The 21,080-nt window shown below is 32.2% G+C and overlaps 1 protein-coding gene across 1 annotated transcript; it reads left to right on the top strand.

Moving 5' to 3' along the window:
• Positions 1–4,829: 4,829 nt before the first annotated feature.
• Positions 4,830–6,863, top strand: LOC127726774 (uncharacterized). Its single transcript, XM_052234229.1, has one exon. The coding sequence runs from the start codon at positions 4,878–4,880 to the stop codon at positions 6,861–6,863; it is 1,986 nt and encodes a 661-aa protein (XP_052090189.1). The 5' UTR covers positions 4,830–4,877.
• The last annotated feature ends 14,217 nt before the right edge of the window (positions 6,864–21,080 follow it).

The raw sequence follows: 21,080 nt of genomic DNA, 5'->3' as shown, positions 1-21,080 counted from the left end.
AATCTTTATTTTGTTCCATCATTTTATAAATGGTAGAAATATTTTTCTTGTTTTCATGTACATCATCTTCAATTTGGCTTATACGACCTTTATAGAAGAAATTTCATCTTCAAAATCTCTTTTTATCTGATTAACAGCACAGATAACTTCTTTTTGACAATTAGAGAAATCATGGGTTATCTCCCCTAATTGGTCATGGAATAAACTTTTAAGGTTTTTTAATTCATTAACAAATAAATAGTGTTCTTTGTCATGGCTTATTGTCTGCCTTGCACATTCAACACTATCAACCTTCTGTTCATCTAAAGGAATGGTTATTTCCCCATCATTTTCCTCTTTGAAAGAATGATTAATAGCTATAATTACTTCTCCAGAATCATCCATAATGTACTAAAATTTTAATGCAACTAATTCAATTTAGATTTTTTATAAAAATTTAGTGAAACAGTTTAACATCAATCAAATATACTAAAGCTTTTTCAGTATAATTTTAAATAATCATTTCAACCACCAAATTCAAAGTTAAATAGAATCTCACTTCTGACACCAATGTAACGATTTCGCCCCTTAAACCGAGTGGATAAGATTATTTAGAATAAGAGGCTTGATCGAATATAATTTGCATGGATCCTTTGAGTTGGTATAAAGTTGAAATAATAACTAAGCCAGGTATAACTTTCAGATGTACTTTATGTAGCATCTATATAATCAAATGTTTACAATTCATCACAAACTATACATTTACATTTATATACAACATGCCGTAATCATCCAATTTATAGGTCAGGAAGATTGACTTGAAATTACATGAAGGGTTGATTGCCTCCCGTAGGTTAATTTGGTAGAAGGTTAAACTTTTCAACCTTCCGTTACCGATAGTATAAAATACTTATAAGGATTGATTTAATAAAATATTCATTTATCTTATTTCTTTCTGTTAAAAATGAAAGTAGATTTCCAGAAAACCTCTCTCATATTATCATAACGATAGAAGGTTGACTAAGTGGAACGACGGTTGACTAAGTGGAACGACGGTTGACGGGACTTTCCCGTAGGTTGAAGGTTGACTTGTGCAAAATAAACAATAGCCATGTGTTAGAAAGATTTAGTTTCTTCTTAAAACATTTATAACCTGCGTACCAGACTTAAGGTTGACCGTGGCTCAGACATTTTTACAAGGTTGACTAAATATAACAGACTGACTAAATATAAAGACTAGGCTTATTTATGACTGCTCTTACAGACGATGAGATTATATCTGAAGTTCGTTTTGTAAAGCTTCTATTTATAATTTATGGGTCAGTAGATCAACCAATCAAAACGTTTGTTATGTAAACAAGCAATCTCGTGTAATAAACCGCCAATACACAACTAATATGGCTGCTCGAGTAAATAGATTATGGCACTGTTGGTATTTAGATGATTACGGCTAAAACATTACTTTATTATATTAAGAAAATAAGTAAGTTAAAAAGGTAAACACATTCCCACATCATCTATCATAAACGTACCTGCCAACCAATCGTAAATATTCTGTACGAGGTGAAATTCCATCGTAAAAACAGCTGATTCGTAAAATTACTACTATAAATTATGGACAACACGAGATCCATTAATTAAATCATACAATTACTAAATTGTAACAATTAACACCATGTGAAAGGGTAGTGAGTATTTTACTACTGAAAAAAGGAAAGTTGGCAATTTTTTTTTATATTGTCTTGATTGTCATAATTCCGTGAAAGAATATCATAGAAATATGAAGGGTTCGTGTTGCTCGGTCTTTAGTTTTCTAAGTTGTTCTTTGTATACTTTTGTTTGACGTTTGGTCTTTTTCTCTTTTTTTGCGATGGCGTTGTCAGTTTATTTTCGACATATGAGTTAAAATACCCCTTAGGTATGTTTCGCCTATTTTTATTTAAACTAAATTTCTCGACAAGATTCTTCTCATTTATTTGGTCTCAGGGAAAGTTTTGTATAAATATGATTCAGTACAATCAAAGTTTTTCTCTTCTTGCAATAACGATACATTTATTCATTTACTAGTGAGTTAAGTAAAATAACAATTCAGATAAAAAAAACTTTGTAATGGGCATGATGGGTAAATTATCAAAGCATAGATAAAAGTAGAAATCGTTTATGTATGCATTGTAGGACATTTTATATGATTTCTATTGGTTTCCATCACAGAATATTTTACTGGTTGTTTTTGATAATATAATATTGTATTTGAAAATAAATCTTAGTTTTTAAAATCAATATTAACAATTTAAAAAAAGTAATTTCGCTTGTTTAAAAAGTCATATCTAACAATGGTAAACCTCTTACTCACAAACATTGAAATGGCTGGGATTGCGTGTTATCTAAAGCTACCTTTAAACTTTCTTTATTACTTCAAATATGTTTCCACTTTTCCGATCAACGAAAGTATCAAATGACGTCAAACAAAGATATACACATTTTAGGTTAAGCCAGGCAAGATTAAACTTGTAAGATATACATTTTATTTCATACAAGTCGATTGCATGTATTGTGAACGTGATCATTTAGAACTCTTTGTGAATGAGCATCATTGTAATGAAAGGTAAGAAATTAGGTTTATTTGAGTCATTTCTGCGCATTTCTTTTTATCCTTTTTTTTTTTTTAATTAGAAGATATATTTTTGCTGTCAAGTGACATTCAATAATACAATTGTTGATAAAAAATGAAATTGTTGGATATAATTCAATGTAACAGAAGCCCAATGATATAAAAGCGAAATGATATTTAGGTGAAGCTTACTGTCGTCAACAATAAACAAGTGTCTTTACAGCCAGGTAGCTATAAAACTAGGTTCACTCACCATTTCTTGTTGATACGGATATTTTTTATTTAGATATGATGCGATATTTTTCGAAAATTATTTGAAACAAGGGAATGTATTGGTCTTATGCAAACCTCGTACTTTTTGGTTGATCAGCTCTTCAACGATTGTACAAGGTTTGGTCTTAAAAATATTTTGGTCTCGATTACCACTGATGAGACATTTATTATCGTAATGCGCATCTACTGTAGTACAATTGGTAACGAAAATGTAATTCTCATCTTAAATTGATATTTGACCTTCAAATTTTGGCATGGTCAAAGATCAGTTTGAAGTTTTAAATATTTGACTTTGATAATAACTCATATTGGTCAGTTCATTCTACATATGACTTGGAAAAGGTAAATCGGTACAGATCTTGTGTAAACCGGAAGTAGCAATTTATATCACAAGACACTTTAAATAGCATTGCGTACACCAAATGTAATACTTCCATTACTTCAAAGGAAAATACATATAAACCATATGGTTGTGGAATCATTGAACAGTAAGCACCGGAAAGGACTTTTTAACATGTTTTCTGTAGAAGAAAATTACTTGTTTTGTATTTAATTCTTGGGGGAATATTTGTGTAAAAATACATTTAAACCTAAATTATCAACATGTGAGAAGGAAAGATTTTTAATTTCAAATAAAGTTTTTTTCTCTTTATATTAAACGAAGATTTGTAGAAATAATAAAGTAATTTATGTAATATGTTTCCAGTCCATTATCATGATTATGTTGTCATTTAGATCTAGTGAATATGCAGTTGGAATTTAGTCTTTTTCGAAAACAATGCGACTTTCAAACTGTTTTTTGTTTTGTTTATTTCGTCCCTTTGTCTTGTGTACAGGTTCAATTATATAAACTTTCGTATTATGTTTGTGTTTATTTGGAGGTTAATTAACTATATATTTAAAATGTTTGTATTCGAAAGCGGTACCAATGTCATGGCAGGTTTCTTCTACACACTGATAACCACATACATAGATATAGGAAGATGTGGTTATGCATAGTTTTTACCTAAAGATAGATAACAAATCAAATCAATGTTATTGTCATTAAAAATTTACAATATGTTTGTGGCAATACAAATTTAAACAATCAATAAACAACAAAATAAAAACAAAACAGTATACAAAAAAAAAACAACGTAAGTGATAAATTTACAATATTACACTATTCAATATATATATAGCCATGTTACAATGAGACCTCTGCCTTCAGTTCTAATGACTTTTTAAAAAAGAAGCCAATAATTCTGACATGTCTAAAGGAAGCGGGGTTTTATATATAAAATAATTTTTGTTCATCAGGGAAATGAATGAAATGTTCATCACCTAATTTGTATATCATTATATAGATTTTGTCTGATATTTTTGTTTACCTTGCAATTCAGAATATCAAAGACGTTTTGTTTTATAATCCCTCTGTTGCGTATATAACAAACAACAATGAAAAATATACTCAAATTCACTATACGTCATGGTTTAATCCAAGAACCAACATAAACAAATACTGGCTAGTATCAAAAATTCTCTCCACAAATTCTCTTTTACGTACATGCATATCATTTGCGAATGACCGTTGTTATGTTGAGCACAAACTATAAATAACATAAATGGTTTATTTCACTTCCTTGAATGAGTCTCTAAATAAGTTCTTTTGTATAGAAGGCATTAAAAAGAGAAAAACTGTTTCAAAGTTATCCTGAAATCTTTGTTTCTCCTAACCCAGTCCAAAGATATTTCTAAAAAAATCCGTATGTTTTTGTCAAATTAATTTTAAACCGTTTAGTTCGTTTAAACCAGATTTAGAATAGCTATAAACCTCCTAATTGTTCAAAGCTTTCATTTTCTAATCAATCATGTAATAAAAGTTAAGTAACCCTAAAGGGAATGACCTATATATCTGCATAGTCAAACGGACACAGCGTTCAAATTTATATTAAAAAGTACATATTGATTTTCATTTTACAGGTTGACTAGATAGTCGGAAAGGTTCTAAAGCGATAACATAAAATTCATCAAAATGTCAAAGTCAGATAAAATAAAATCACTGGAATTTTACGCGTATCTTTGCAAGAAAGTGGGATCAGAAGATATTGTAAGGTCAAGGCGGTTGATATATACAATAGGAGATATTGCCATGGATAATAATTTTCCACGAATAAGCAGTGGTAGTAAAGGGGAAGGACTCAATTTTAAAGGAAGTGACACTGATTTGATGTTTATTGAACCTGACTATAGAGTATACGAATCGGTAAGTGATGTTACTGATTGTCTGAAAGTCATATTGATCATGGACACCGATGAAACGCCACCATGCTTCACATACCTTCATATATTAACTAGACATGGAGTTTTGTATGCGCTTACTGAACAAATGTGGCAACAAAAAAACGGCAAGATGCTGCTTTCAAGTGAGCTTTTCAAAACATATCGTTTGAGACAATTAGTATTAACAAAACCAATGTTAAAGAATCTTCATGGTCCATGTATATCGGATGATTTAGAACAGCTTGATGTTGCATATTGCATCAAATGTGAAAAATGGATATCACAAGCGCAACCATGGGTCAGTAGACCACGTACAGAATGGCCATCATCTGATCTTATTTCACAAATAACATCATTAGGCGTCTTATTTGTCCCCATCGGTTGCAAAGGATCCAAGAATGAAAATTTTGAATGGAGGATATCGTTTTCAGTCGCAGAAAAGATGTTGATTTTTTCATTTTGTCATACCCAGTTACTGTGCTATGCTTTATTGAAAATCTTGCTGAAAGAAATAATAGAGAAGTTTCCAGGTTTAAAAGGGTTATTGTGCTCATATTTCCTAAAAACTTTAATGTTTTGGATATCTGAAGAATTAGATCCGCCTATTTGGCGTCCAGACAACATTATTCCATGTTTTATGGCATGCCTACAGAAACTGTTATACTGTGTAGAATATTTAACACTATTACACTATTTTATTCCTAACAAAAATCTTTTCTATTCCCGGTTCGACACAAGTAACAAAACGAAATTGGTCGGTCTTCTTCAGAATGTGTATCAGCAAGGCATTCAATGTTTTTCATTTTCAGAAACTCTCCATGATTACTCGAGTTTTTCTTGTAATATTAATAGGCCTTTAAGCATAAAAACCATACTAGCACAAGAAACAATTCATCTTTTTTCGTCTGGAAGAGCGAAAGGGAATATTTACAGATTGATGAAGAACATTCTACATCATTCTAAAAGTTGTTTGTCGAGAAGCATATTTAACTTATTTTTTGCAGATGCACACCATTTCGTATCTGAGATACCAAATATGCATTGCAGGCCTACCAACAAACTACAATACTTCAAATACAAACATTACCTTAGTCAATTATTGATTGGTGTTAATTCAGATGCAATATCAGGATGGTTGCTGTTAGCAACATTCTTATATAGTCATAAACATTTTCTAGAAGCATTAATCATAACAGATCATGTCATGTCAAAGTTCACAGACAAAACAATTCCTGTTCCGGTTGAAACATCTTGTGATATCGTTGTATTTCATGAATTACATGATTATGTAATGGAATTGATGCAACATGAAAAGACAATCACTGTAGTAAAAAACTTAACAAATCTTGATATCAACCTTGATTCCAAATCATTGGCGATTTTACCAGAATTACAACAGGACGCTAAGGACCCTTTTACAGTATATACTTGCAAACCAATGGCGCATTTCATTCGCTTTTTGAGCTATTACTATCTTGAAAATATTGATTCATGTGAAGATGCATTCATGAGACTATTACGGGAATACTTCGATAACTTTTCACACGCGGATAACAGGCAAAGCTGTTCTGTGCGTATGGTTAAAATGTTCGAGTTATTTCATACAATGTATTTCCTGGGAATTTCTGCACAGATGATGGGAGAAAGGGATTTGGCAAAATGTTGCTTTCGGTATATAGCTATAGGCGATATCTATAATTACACTTCTGCAGCATCAAGACTGTCAAAACTCATTTGAAATATTTAATTCTAAAGTCATTAAGGATATTGATTTTCCTACCTCAAACGTGTGATAGAAATAAACAATTGATTTTGTAAACATTATTCCACCGTATATAAACAGTTACATACGATTTTCTTATATGTTGGACGGTCATCACTTAAATCTTCTAAAATATGGTTTTCAAGATTGAAAAATAAGGTCATCACAGTTTGGCAAAATTTTATAATTCTAGCTAGATTGTAAACAAATATCGAATGATTCTTTTACCTTTATTTTTAACTTTTAGTTTGGGAGGTTTAAGAAACATCACGTAAATCTTCTAAAATATGGTTTTCAAGATTGAAAAATAAGGTCATCACAGTTTGGCAAAATTTTATAATTCTAGCTAGATTATAAACAAATATCGAATGATTCTTTTACCTCTATTTTCAACTTTTAGTTTTGGAGGTTTAAGAATTGTTCACTTGCAAATAAATAATTCGACATCATTGAATCCGCATCCATGTGACCTTCAATTTAACCGCTAAAATGGAAATGGGTTACAAATGTATTCAGCTATTAGAAGGAAAAGAAAGTCAACATTGAAAGTGAAACATGGATGAACCATTTGGTAGACTGATTCGATCCACAAAAAAAATCATTCTTATACAGGCAAAAACGATAATGAACATTTCTATTAAAACTACAATATGAAATCAATCAGACCTAGAAAAAACAATTGCACATGATCACTATCTATCTATATTTATGTTTTTATCAGGTTATAAGACTTTCGGCAGTCTTCGGAAGTATTCTAGGTGGTTAATAAGATGACGTCTATACAAAAATACACACTAAATGCTGATACACATGATCAAGCTAATGCATTGCTTATTGTTTATTGCTGTTGAAACCTGCAGAAAGCCCGAATTTTGCACAGTTATTTTCAATTGATAATATAAAAATAAGAAGATATGGTATGATTGCCAATAAGACCACTCTCCACAAAAGATCAAATGAAATAGAAATTGATAACATGGGTCACCGACAGCCTTCAACAATGAGTAAAACCTAAACTGCATAGTCAGCTATAAAAGACCCCGAAAAGCAACAACCGATAACCACTGAATTGATACAGCTCCTGACTTGGGACAGGCACATACAGTATGTGGCGGGGTTAAACTCCTTTGAAGGTGCCAGGAATTTGTTATATTTGTGGGAAAGTGTTTTCTTCAGTTGAGACAGCTTTACAGCACAGTCATTTCATTCACAAGAAAGAAAACATTCATTTCGTTACCACAAATTACTTAAAACTTTTACTAAATTCTTCCAGCGATATAAAGATTTGGTTTTGAAGTTTGGTTGTACCTGTATAAACTTATTGCAAACGGGATAGAACATCCTCATTTTTACGGAGATCTTGTTTACCGTGCCCGGAAATTTAGAAACGATCCTTGAAAAATTATCGATCCTTTAAAGAAACTTATTCTAAAAGGTTACCAATTCAACAATGTAATTAGATCTTTGAATATTATTTTTATTGGTATTAATATTGATTTTGTTATAAGTAAATTGAAAGCAAACTAAATATTATTGTTATATACATAAGCACTTTAATGGATCTACAATCTGTGGATACCTGTATCTTGGCCTTGCACAAGGTCATGTTTTTCTCTGACTGTTTATAACGTCTTTACACTAAATCCATTGGATGTTGGATGTGTACTGATTGATAATTTAGTCTAAGATGCATGATTTTTTTATTAGTTGTTATTGGCTTTGAACTAGCTGTCAGTAACTGCGAGTATTCTCATATCTGTACGTAGTGTCTTTTTGTTGTTGGGATGTACAAATACCCGCCCACGTCCACTCTGTGTTTTTGTTAGATGTATTTCTATTTGTATCCATCTGATGATATCAACTGATCTTTATAGTTCGTTCTTATTTTGTACTGTTACACCACTGTGCCAGGTTAGGGGTAGGGTTGGATCCCGCTTACATGTTTGACCCCACCACATTCTGTATGAATGTGCATGTCCCAAGTCAGGAGCCTGTAATTCGGTTGTTGTCGTTTGTTGCTGTGTTACATATTTGGTTTTCGTTCATTTTTTTGTTCATTAAGTAGGCCGTAAGTTTTCTCGTTTTAATTGTTCAACATTTGTCATTTCGGGGCCTTTTATAGCTAACTATCAGTATGGGCTTTTGTTCATTGTTGAAGGCCGTACGGTGACCTATAGTTGTTAATTTCCGTGGTCTCTTGTTAAGAGTTGTCTCATTGACAATCATACCACATCTTGTTTTTTTTATATTCATGTAGAGTTTGTCAAAAAATATTTAGATTAAAAAGTGCTTTGCATATCCACATGAGACTTCATCAAGACTTTGTTTTTGATGTATGTGGAATGTCGTCCAAGACGGCACAAGGATTGCGAATGCATCGGCTTCGGTACTATGACAGAGTAAGGTATAAGTGTGATCACTGTAGCAGAAAGTTCAAATGTTTATGGGGCAAAAGTATCATCATCTGAAAGAACACAGAGAAATCGCTGAGCAGGCAGGAGTAAAAATTTAGCCATGCAAGTTCTGCGATCGTATTTCATCAAGTCAGCAGGAATACTTACGACACGAAAGTTCTCACATTGATAATAAGATACATTATTGTGACCTCTGCAATAATAGATTTCCAACAATTTCATTGCTGAATGAACACAGAAAGTCACATTTTGGCAGACAGAAGAATTACATGTGCAAAATCTGCTCATTCAAGGCAAGCTCGCCATATAAACTAAGGCGTCATCTTGCCTCCACAAAACATCTTGAAAAATGCACAACTCAAGGTTATAATTCAATAGCAACCATGAACATGGATGATCCCAATATTGTCAAAATACCGATTAGCGAGAAAGGCATTTGTCTGAAAGCGATGTCAAAAACGAGAATGAGAATCTATTGACAGACCAAACAAACACGGTTTCAATAGAAACAGAACAAGAATTACTTAATCAGGTTGATTTGTCATTAGGAGATGACGAGAGTTCACAGACAGAAGATAGTGTCGTAGAGGTTAAATATGTAGAAATTCCATACAGCATAGGAGAAGGCTCTCATATTATTTACACAGAGGACAATAATTTGGTCTATAGAGTTATTGAAGATGGTGAAACAGGCAGTTTAGTTGAAGGAGCAAATACTATTATTTACGATCCCTCGATATATCAGGCTGTGGAATCCATTTTGAAACTACAACAAAGTTCCCAAACGAATTTATATTTCATTGTTGTGAAGATAATTGTTAGTAATAAGCCTACAGTATTGGATTTTCCAATTTTGTTTATTTTCTATTTGTACAATTTGGCAATTGCCAATCCGACCACTGGGCAAGAAAACTTGTAAATTTGGCCTCAAAAGATGTTTATGAATTTAAGGTTTCTAGTACGTAGGGTGCAAATTACACAACTAAGATGTATTTATTTCCATCTCCCTAAGGGTCAACTAATACTATCCTTCAAATAGAATATATTGCAGTCATTCATTCATTTGTTATTTCGTTGGAGAGATCTAATAATCATTTCAATTACATGCATATATATACATATTTTGTACTTGACTGATCTTTCAAAAAACCACCTTAAAGAATAAGAACAGTCATCTTTTGTTCCTTTGAAATAATATTTTAAAGATCCCTGTCCTGGTAAATTGTTTTTATGAATATCAGGGGGAAAATTTGATTGCATTTTCTGGGATTAGGTCAGTGCAAGAACCTCCTCATTCATTTCCCTAGAAACCTTATCATGTATGCATGGCTGTAACATGGATTTGTTTTATTTATTGTTGATTTGAAATGCATATATATATATATATTAATGTTTTTATTAAACTATTTACTTCAATGTTATAATTTGATGAATTTCTCTTTCAATGTTTTTCAATTTTATAGCATGCTAACTTATGATTTGCATATGAATTTTAGTGAATTTTAGAATACCACTGATATTATAAACAAAGAAGATAATTTCATGAATAAGATAGTTGTTTGTTTCTACCAGCTGAAAAAAAAGGATAATAAAAATACCAAATTCAAAGGCAAATTTATGATAGGGAAGTCCATGAAAACTGACAAAATGAATTGCTACCTATCAACAGAACAAGTAAAAAACAACTGCCATATTCCTGACCTGGTACAGGCATTTTCCACAGAAATGGTAGGTAAAGATCACTAATTTCAATGATAAAAGTTAAATGTCTATAGCTTGATTTGTACCCAATGATGAATTACCATTCAAAACTAGCAACGTTACTAAAAAACTCAGATTATGATGTTGGTGTACATGTCCTCTTATTAAAAATGGCTGTCATATGTCGAATGAAGATACAATCGAGAATTGAAATGGACAATGTGTCAGAGTAGACAACAGCCAATGACACCAATGAGATTTCAACGCAGTGAGATAGTCAGTTTTCCTACTTATAAACCATCAATTTGATGTTTCATATTGTAAACTATCTTACCGATGCCTTTACGAGTTGATTGACCATGCTGACTGTTATGGAATATACATTTCACAGATGACTACGGATATGTTCCAATTGTCCTATTAGGCTTACAAATGTATCACAGGGTTTAAACTAGCATGAGCAACACGACGGGTACTGCATATGGAGCTTCTTCTTACCCTTCCGGAGAACCTGAGATATCCACAATTTTTGATGAGGATCGAGTTGCTCATTCTTTGGTTTTCTATGTTGTGTTATGTGTACTGTTTTTGTCTATTAGACTGTTTCTTTTTTAGCCAGGGCGATGAATGGTTTTTTTCGACTTTTATCCATTTGACATCTTTCGCCTCCATTTAAAACAATTTTGTGAAAAGATCAATTACATTACCTAAAGTTTCCTGAAAGGATCAAATGATTGTTCACTACACCAGCTGGCCCATTTTCGACTGAGCTTTTGTTTGAAATGTTGGGTCCTGGTCTTCATCCTTTTTCATGCAACTCTACAGCCGCTTGTGATAGTCCTTTGGTAGGACTTTGTCCTCAGAAATTTACCATGCTACAACATTGAGAGACCCTGTTTGAATCAGTAGGTGTTCGTTGCATCAATGTCTTATGCATGACTAATTTGATCTGATTTTTCCAGCTAACATATTTACTGTTTAAAATTTATTCGTAAAGCAAACAGATCTATCTCTAAGGGACCTATCATGTCCTGAAATTTTTGAAAAATAATTTGCCATAGACTCTAATCGCTTGAGTCGGTTATATTTTTTGATCTTCTATTAACATGATTAAATTTTCTTTTCCTGTGAATTCTGTAAGGAGACTAAGCTTCTTTGCCTAAAACGACCAAGACACATTCAACAACAAATCCATAAGAGGTAATAAGCACAATAAATCCCAATACACGTTCTGTTTACAGATGTCCTTCAATATACATAAGAGACAATAGAAGTAACCGATGTTTAAATCATAAATCACAGCAGCTAAGAGGAGGAACTAGAGCAAACATTTTACAAACACAAATGCGGTATTTGACATTTTTCTATGCATGCCTTTACCGCCATTTGCATTCGTTCAAAATGTCACGACAGGCGAAAGATGTATTTTTTTATCTCCAGTTATAATATCCTATACCTAGAATCAATGTGTATTGTAATTATAACCCACGCAACGAAGTTGCAGAGGGTATAAGTTTTTGACCCGTCCGTCCGTCAGTCCTGTTCTTGTCAACGCAACTCCTCTTAAACCACACAACAGAATTCCATGAAACCTTTTTATATAATAAGGACATACTACGTAGATGTGCATATAGACAGAAGATTATGATTCAATTTTTTTTCTAGGAGTTCCTGCCCTTTGAATTTATTTGCCCCAATATACTACTGCAACAGTTTGTCATCGCGACTCCTCTGAAACCAAACAACAGAATTTCATGAAACTTTGTAGATAATAAGGACATACTATGTAGATGTGCATATCGACTGGAAATTATTATTCAATTTTTTTTCTAGGAGTTACGCCACTTTGAACTTATTTGCTTCAATATACGCCCCTTTGAACTTATTTGCTTCAATGTACGCCCCTTTGAACTTATTTGCTTCAGTATACTACTGCAACAGTTTGTCATCGCAACTCCTCTGAAACCAAACAACAGAATTTCATGAAACTTTGTAGATAATAAGGACATACTATGAAGATGTGCATATCAACAGGAAATTATGATTCAATTTCTTTTTCTAAGAGGTATTTCAATTGTCCAGTGACAATGTGGGGCCTGGGGTATGTGAGCGTGCTCACTAAGGTTCTTTTAATTTGCGACACAGACGCGTCATGTCAGTGATTTTGTCCTTTAGAGACACATTATTCAAAGTCCCTAAATTTGAACTTGTATGTCGGTGATGACTCAACTAGGATACATAAACACATGCATGCGAATAGATATTTTACTACCGAGCAAAGGAAAGTTGGCAAAAGAATTATATCGTATTGATTGTCATAATTTCGAGAAAGGATATCATTGAAATATTCTAGGGTTCGTGTTGCTCAGTCTTTGTATGTAGTTTTGTAAGTTGTCTTTCGTTTACTTTTGGTCTTTCCTGTTTTCCGATGGCGTTGTCAATTTATTTTATAAGTTGAAATGCCCCAGTTAAGGTAACTTTCGTCTATCTTTTTTGGAACTAAATACCTCAGCAAGATTCTTCTTATTTGTTTGTCTCAGGGAAATTTTTATAAAAATATGTTTCAATACAAGCATCGTTTTCTCTTTTCTTGCAATAGCTACACATTTATTTAAAAGGGTAGTGAGTTGAAAACAATAAGCGCGCTGATTCTTTGCTTTTTGTGTGTATATTTTTCATTTTCTCAATTAAGGCCAGTGTGTGTACTAACATTTTAATAAGACGATCACCACCTAGTATTGGCCCTCATTCCTATCCACCTTCAATTTTATTTCTTTTGGAATAAAAAGCGACTGTCATACAAATGAGATTTAGCTAGCTTAATCCACTATTTTCTGTATAATGGAAATGTCTGTACCAAGTCAGGAATATGATAGTTGTTTTCTGTTCGGTAGATGTGATTGAGCGTTTGATTTAGCCATCTAATAAATGACTTTTTGCTTTGAATTTCCCTTTGATTTCGGTATTTTTGTTATTTAACTTTTTTTGGAGGGGGGATCAATACATATCGTTATTTATAAATCAGAACGTATTGTAGTGATTACCGGAATTCTGGATACAAACCAGGTACTTCATTTCTGAGAAACAGGTAATACATGCGTTAAATAATTCATTCATACATTTTTGTATTATTTAAAATTATCAGTAAATTATGTGTTCTACAAGGATCACAAGTTCTTCGCCTTCATCTGACACCTTAATTACAAAATTTGACCAGCCTCAATTTGGTGGTGTTAAATATCTAACTAAATTTATTCAAATTATTTGTAACTTTAAAATTATTGTAATATTTAGGTACCTGTATTTTACAGTACTTGATATGTACTTGAAATTTAAGTACTACAAAAGTTTGGTTACAACGTTACATTTTCAGCATTTTGAAAGTTTGTCTATTTCAATCTCTTAAAGTTATGATTTTCAAACATGGAATATTGTTATCACTGTTGGTATTACTTCTGTACCAAAAATTTCAATTACAAATCAAGTACTGTAAAATACAGGTACCTAAATATCACAAGAATTTTAAAGTAAAGAAATAGTACTTAATATTAAAAGTAAATTTCCAGTACTGCAGATTTTTAGTACAGAAATAGTACCTATGCAAAAGTAGCAGTGTATGCGGAATAGCTATATACCCATAATGGGACGGACGGACAGACAGACAGACAGACAGACAGACGGATTGACGGAAGTAGAACAATATAGTCCCCCCCCCCCACTTTCAGTTGCGGGGGCATAAAAATATATACTCGAATTCACTGCGTCGAGGTTTTAACCAAAAAATCAACAACAAAAATACTGGCTAATATAAAAAATTCTCTGAATAGTTTCTCTTTTATGTGCATGCAGATAGTTTGTGAGTGACAGTTAATGGCCGTTGTTATGTTGAGCACAAAAATAAATAGCATAAATGAGTAATGCCACTTCCGTGTACGAGTCTAAATAAGTTCTTTTTTTAAAAAAAGCACATAAAATAGCGAAAACCTATGTATATATTCAAAACTATCCTGAAATCTTTGTTTCCCCTGAACAGTCCAAAGATGTTTTAAAAAGTAAGACCGTTTACTTAGTAGTTCGTTAAACCAGGTTTTAAATACAATGTAGCTATTACACATGTATAAACATCCTAAAAAAATTGTCTGACTATTACAAAGTTTTCAATTTCTATTCAATCATGGTATTAAAGCTCAGTAACCCTATAGGGCAAGATTTTATATCTGCATAGTCAAACGGACACATCTTACAAATTTACATTAAAAAGTACATGTTGATTTTCATTTTACAGGTTGACTAGTCGGAAATGTACTAAAGCGATCATAACAAAAAAATAATCAAAATGTCAAAGCCAGATAAAATAAAATCACCGGAATTTTACGCGTATCTTTCCCAGAAAGTGGGATCAGAAGATATTGTATGGTCAAGGCGGTTGATATATACAATAGGAGATATTGCCATGGATAATAATTTTCCACGAATAAGCAGTGGTAGTAAAGGGGAAGGACTCAATTTTAAAGAAAGTGACACTGATTTGATGTTTATTGGATCTAATTATAGAGTATACGAATCGGTAAGTGATGTTACTGTCAGAAAGTGACAAAAATGGACACTGATGAAACGCCACCATGCTTCACAAACCTTCATATATTAACTAGCCATTCTTACTGAAAGATATAATAGAGAAGTTTCCAGGTTTAAAAGGGCTTATATTTCCTAAAAACTTTAATGTTTTGGATATCTGAAGAATTGGATCCGTCTATTTGGCGACCAGACAACATTATTCCATATTTTATGGCATGCCTACATAAACTGTTATACTGTGTAGAATATTTAACACTATTACACTATTTTATTCATAACAAAAATCTTTTCTATTCCCGGTTCGACACAAGTAACAAAACAGAATTGGTCGGTCTTCTTCAGAATGTGTATCAGCATGGCATTCGACGCTTTTCATCTTCAGAAACTCAGAGTTTTCCTTGTAATATTAATAGGCCTTTAAGCGTAAAAACCATACTAGCACAAGAAACAATTCATCTTTTTTCGTCTGGAAGGGCGAAAGGGAATATTTACAGATTGATGAAGAACATTCTACATCATTCTAAAAGTTGTTTGTCGAGAAGCATATTTAACTTATTTTTTGCAGATGCACACCATTTCGTATCTGAGATACCAAATATGCATTGCAGGCCTACCAACAAACTACAATACTTCAAATACAAACATTACCTTAGTCAATTATTGATTGGTGTTAACTCAGATGCAATATCAGGATGGTTGCTGTTAGCAACATTCTTATATAGTCATAAACATTATCCAGAAGCATTAATCATAACAGATCATGTCATGTCAAAGTTCACAGACAAAACAATTCCTGTTCCGGTGGAAACATCTGTTGATATCGTTGTATTTCATGAATTACATGATAATGTAATGGAATTGATGAAACATGAAAAGACAATCACTATAGTAAAAAACTTAACAAATCTTGATATCAACCTTGATACCAAATCTTTGGCGATTTTACCAGAATTACAACAGGACATTAAAGACCCCTTTACGGTATTTTCTTGCAAACCTATGTTATATCTCATTCAATTTTTGAGCTACTACCATCTTAAAAATGTTCATTCATGCAATGAGGCTATGAGACTATTACGAGAAAACCTCGGTAACTTTCCATACATGAATAACAGGCAAAGCTGTTCTGTGCGTACGGTTAATGAATTAGAGTTTCTTTATAAACTCTATTTTCTGGGAATTTCGGCACAGATGATGGGAGAAAGGGATTTGGCAAAACGTTGCTTTCGGTTAATAGCTATATGTGATATTGATAATTGCACTTCTGCAGCATCCAGACTGTCAGAACTCAGTTGAAATAATTTTGAAGTCATTATTGATATTGATTTTCCTACCTCAACCGTGTAATATGAATAAACGATTGTTTTCGTAAACATTATTCCACTGTATATAAACAGTCACATTTGATTTTATCAAATGTTGGACGGTCATCACGGGTTCTTCTACAATTTGGTTTTCTCAAGATTTAAAAATAAGGTAATCACAGTTCGGCAAAATGTAATAATTCACGCTAGATTTAAGAAAAATATTGAATGCTTTTCTTATCTATTTTATGTTTTGAAGGTAAAACGTTATTACTTACCAATTAATTTAAACACAATAAAATATAAAAAAATTTCGAGACAAAAAAAAAAAACAAAAAAAAAAAACTTTAGAGACTGATTCGAAGAGATTGCGCAACAAATTTCCATTTCATAGTATAATCAACTAAGTTCCTCGTTGAAAAGAAAATTATATTGTTTGATAAGTTAACCATGTAAAAAAGCATTGCCTTCTAAATCATTTTTTTCGTATTAGCTATTGTTTTTACAGAGAAAAGGCTCTAACAAGTGAGTGTCAGCAAAATCACTTCAAATGAATTTATACCAATAAAAGATATGGGTATACGACAATAAGTTAGCAACTAAACAGTAGACAAACTCTATATATCTAATGATCTAGAAATCAGCATGCTGTCTTCATCAAAAGATAAGTTCCCATACAATGTGTCTATCCCTGGTAAACCAGATAACCACTAAAGAGGTTTATAACTTTGGACAGACACATGAACACGAGTTAGGTCTAACACTTTTTTTTACAACTCAATACTTTTCTTTTAGATCTCGATCAGTGGAATCTCACAACGTTCATAACAACGGCCTTAATTTTATGATGGTGACAGAATGCTCGATCTGCAATGTCCATAGTAATCCGAACATAATTTGAAAACAGCAAAAAGGTGCAAATAAGTGGGTTTGTGTGCCGATAAAAAGAAATAAAAAGAAGCAATAATTGCACATTCACGTTGTGAAGTAAAACAATTGGTTTATAGGTCAATCCCTAAACAAATTCTAAAAATTTGCCTCTCGTGTGCAGTGAATATTCCATATGAGAGGAAAATGATAAATTGTATGTGAACTTCCTCATCTTCTTTCAGTTAAATACCTCTCAGTATGATTTATAGCTTAAAATATTGTGTAGAAACCTGTCGTTTGGTGAACACTGTATGTTTCCCTGGGTATGTCTTTTGGAAATTTTGTATTTCTCATTGATACAGCACACCAAAGTTCGTATGAATTATTTCATGGATAATGTAATAATTATATTGATATTGCCTAACTCTTTTTGTATCGCAACAAAAACAAATTTCAGTCTGTTTCTCTTTAAACATGCATCAACATAAACCATTATCCCTTCAATCACCGCCACAAAAACCATCATTGCAACCTTCTGCTTTTCACGTAGAATAATATAACTCTACAATGTGACAATTATCATACTTAATCGATCTACAAGCACGAATCGAGTACGTGAGAGTTCCAATAAAAAGAAATTAAAAAAAAAAAAAACTAAACATCAAGGACAATCTAATTACCAGCTGATCACCATCATCAAAATCCCTACAGTTTTCACCACTACATTCTCAAACAAGTCATGAAAACCTTGCAATTATGGCACGAACACTTTTTATAAATACATAGCGAACTAATATTTGGCAAAATTTGACCACAAAGCTCTGCTAATGTCCCTCTGATGACGTCATTTTTTAATATCCACCCAAAAGAGTTATTTCTTAGAGTCCTGATAAAATATTGATTAAATTTGGTAGTTTTCAAAATTATTTTTTTCTCATTATTTACATACGCATGCACATTTGAGTAAACATTACACGTAAAGCTCTATGCCGTTGTATGCCGTTGTGTCCAGCTCGGCAAAATTGGCAGATAAGAACGTCCCTATTTCGCCTATGTCGTGGATTCACTATGATGTACGCGTCAACATATGTTTTTGTCAAGAAAACTGAGAGTGAACGCCTCAAATAGCTAGTGAAAATTGATACAAAGATACTACACTTCTTGTATCCTTGATATTAAACGTCCAACTACTAATGTTGAAATTGTCTTATGGGTAAATTTAAATTGCATGACAATTAGAATTTGAAATTTTGGGATTATAACAATTGAGCTTTTAAAAGCTTAGTCCGATTAACAAATGGTTCTGGTATTTTCGAACTATTGACACAAATTTTGACTTACTTATTTTCTGGATGGAGATGTTTTACTAATTCCCGTAAAATATTGTCCTGTAATGAAGTTCAATTTTATTTACTCTGCTAACTTGCCAATCATTTTAAAACAAAAACAGAAGTGCATTGTATTTTATCATTTGTTTAAAATTGTCTTGTGAGGGAAATTATAACGATTTCACTTTTATCTCACCAAGCTTAAGGCAAATATTTAAAGAAATCAATACTTTAATACGAATTAAAATCAAAATTTAAGATTTGTTTAACTAAGCTGTTGTTTTCTTAACTTTTTTGAAAAACAACTGCTTTGGGAATAAAATTCAATAATAAGTTTTTCACTTTCAAGAAGCAACAATGAAAACTGGAAAGATGGAAAACAAATTTCGATTTTCTATGCCGGCAATTGTATATATTGAAATTTTTTGAATTTCTGCAAAAAGCAATTTAGATTCATAAGATTGTCCAAGCTTTGTTTGCAAGGATTTGACAACACACCGTTTTGCTTCTGTTCTGGCAATTATTACATCAGCCAATGAAATTACATCCTTCAATTATTTGAAGATGTGTATGAATCCGACAAAACCAAAGAATCCCGAAAAGTCTTTAAAACAGAAAGTAGAAGCGTTTTCAGAACCTTGCAAACAATGCCTGCACACAGTATCATTGCAGCTTGAGTTTTTCAATGACAGGGATTTAAGTTATTGGATATTAAACATTAAAACTTTATGTGTATCCTGATTTGTGGTATAGGTCAATGGACAATTATACAAATATAGAATTAAAACTAACATGAGCAACACGACGGGTGCCACATGTGGAGCAGTATATGCTTACCCTTCCGGAGCACCTGAGATCACCCCCGTTTTCTGGTGGGGTTCGTGTTGCTCAGTCTTTAGTTTTGTGTAATGTTGTTCTTTTTCTTTTTTAGCCATGGCGTTGTCAGTTTATTATGGACTAATGAGTTTGAATGTCCCTCTGGTATCTTTCGCTTCTCTTTTAAACTAGAAGAAAGGCAATCGGAAGTCAACATACGATATTCAAAATAGATGTGTATCTATATCATATGATGAATTTGTGATCTTTATTTAATCTTATGAAACTATCTAATTCAAAATGTTTACTAGATTTTTTGTCGTCTCTGTGATTTAACCTTGAAAAAATAAGTATGACCATTGTTATCATGCATCGTATAAAGGGTTAATTATTTGTTAATAATTGACAAAATTGTTATAGAAAAAAAAATCGCAATCATTCTACTTTCTTCTGAAGGTAAGAACATTCTTTTTATCAATTTTGAACAATTATATATCATGTTCAGGAGGGGTTTTACAAATACCAGTCGAGAGTAGGTACAATATCCTTAGCCGCAAGATAAAATACCCATCCTGAATATATTATATCTATTTAATTACACCGAATAACAATTGTTAAACTTAACATTAGAAGTTTAATGACATTATTTTATTGCTTCATGACATTGTCAAAAACATTTGCTTTACATAAAGCGTACACATGATTAAGATTGGTCTCCGTAAAGGGTTAAAGGGTAAGAAGACATATAACGTCACAGTACCTCAATTGCACCGAGTACCCACATTGCACCTATTTAGCAAAAATAGCAGCGAAATTCTTACAAGTTTTCTAAGAGACTACTAGTAAACAATTTTAATTTTTATGATTTGATATTATGCCCGTCTTTCAACATGGCTAAATATGTTTTAATGTATACACAACGTTCACAACATGTATCTACAGATGAATTATTCACTGGAAAAAGTAAAACCTATGGAAACATTGCTATGCGAGGCCCATAAAAACTCAACTTTTAAAAATGAGCAAGTAGAATATGTTACAGGCATTCATTTCTTAAAAAATGAATAGTAAGCATTGACCAATGTCAAATTGTTTTAATTAAATATTTGGAGAAATAAAACAAAGCATCAACTATTTAATTTTTACGGATGTGAATTTAAGTATGGATGCAATTTGGGTACT

This window comes from Mytilus californianus, unplaced genomic scaffold (genome assembly GCF_021869535.1).
Source record: "Mytilus californianus isolate M0D057914Y unplaced genomic scaffold, xbMytCali1.0.p SCAF_18, whole genome shotgun sequence".
NCBI classification, from domain to species: Eukaryota; Metazoa; Mollusca; class Bivalvia; order Mytilida; family Mytilidae; genus Mytilus; species Mytilus californianus.
This window is presented reverse-complemented; position numbering and strand designations above follow the sequence as displayed.

Excerpts from the sequence above, each read along its gene's own strand:
- LOC127726774 (XM_052234229.1), top strand. The coding sequence starts at position 4,878 with ATGTCAAAGTCAGATAAAATAAAATCACTGGAATTTTACGCGTATCTT.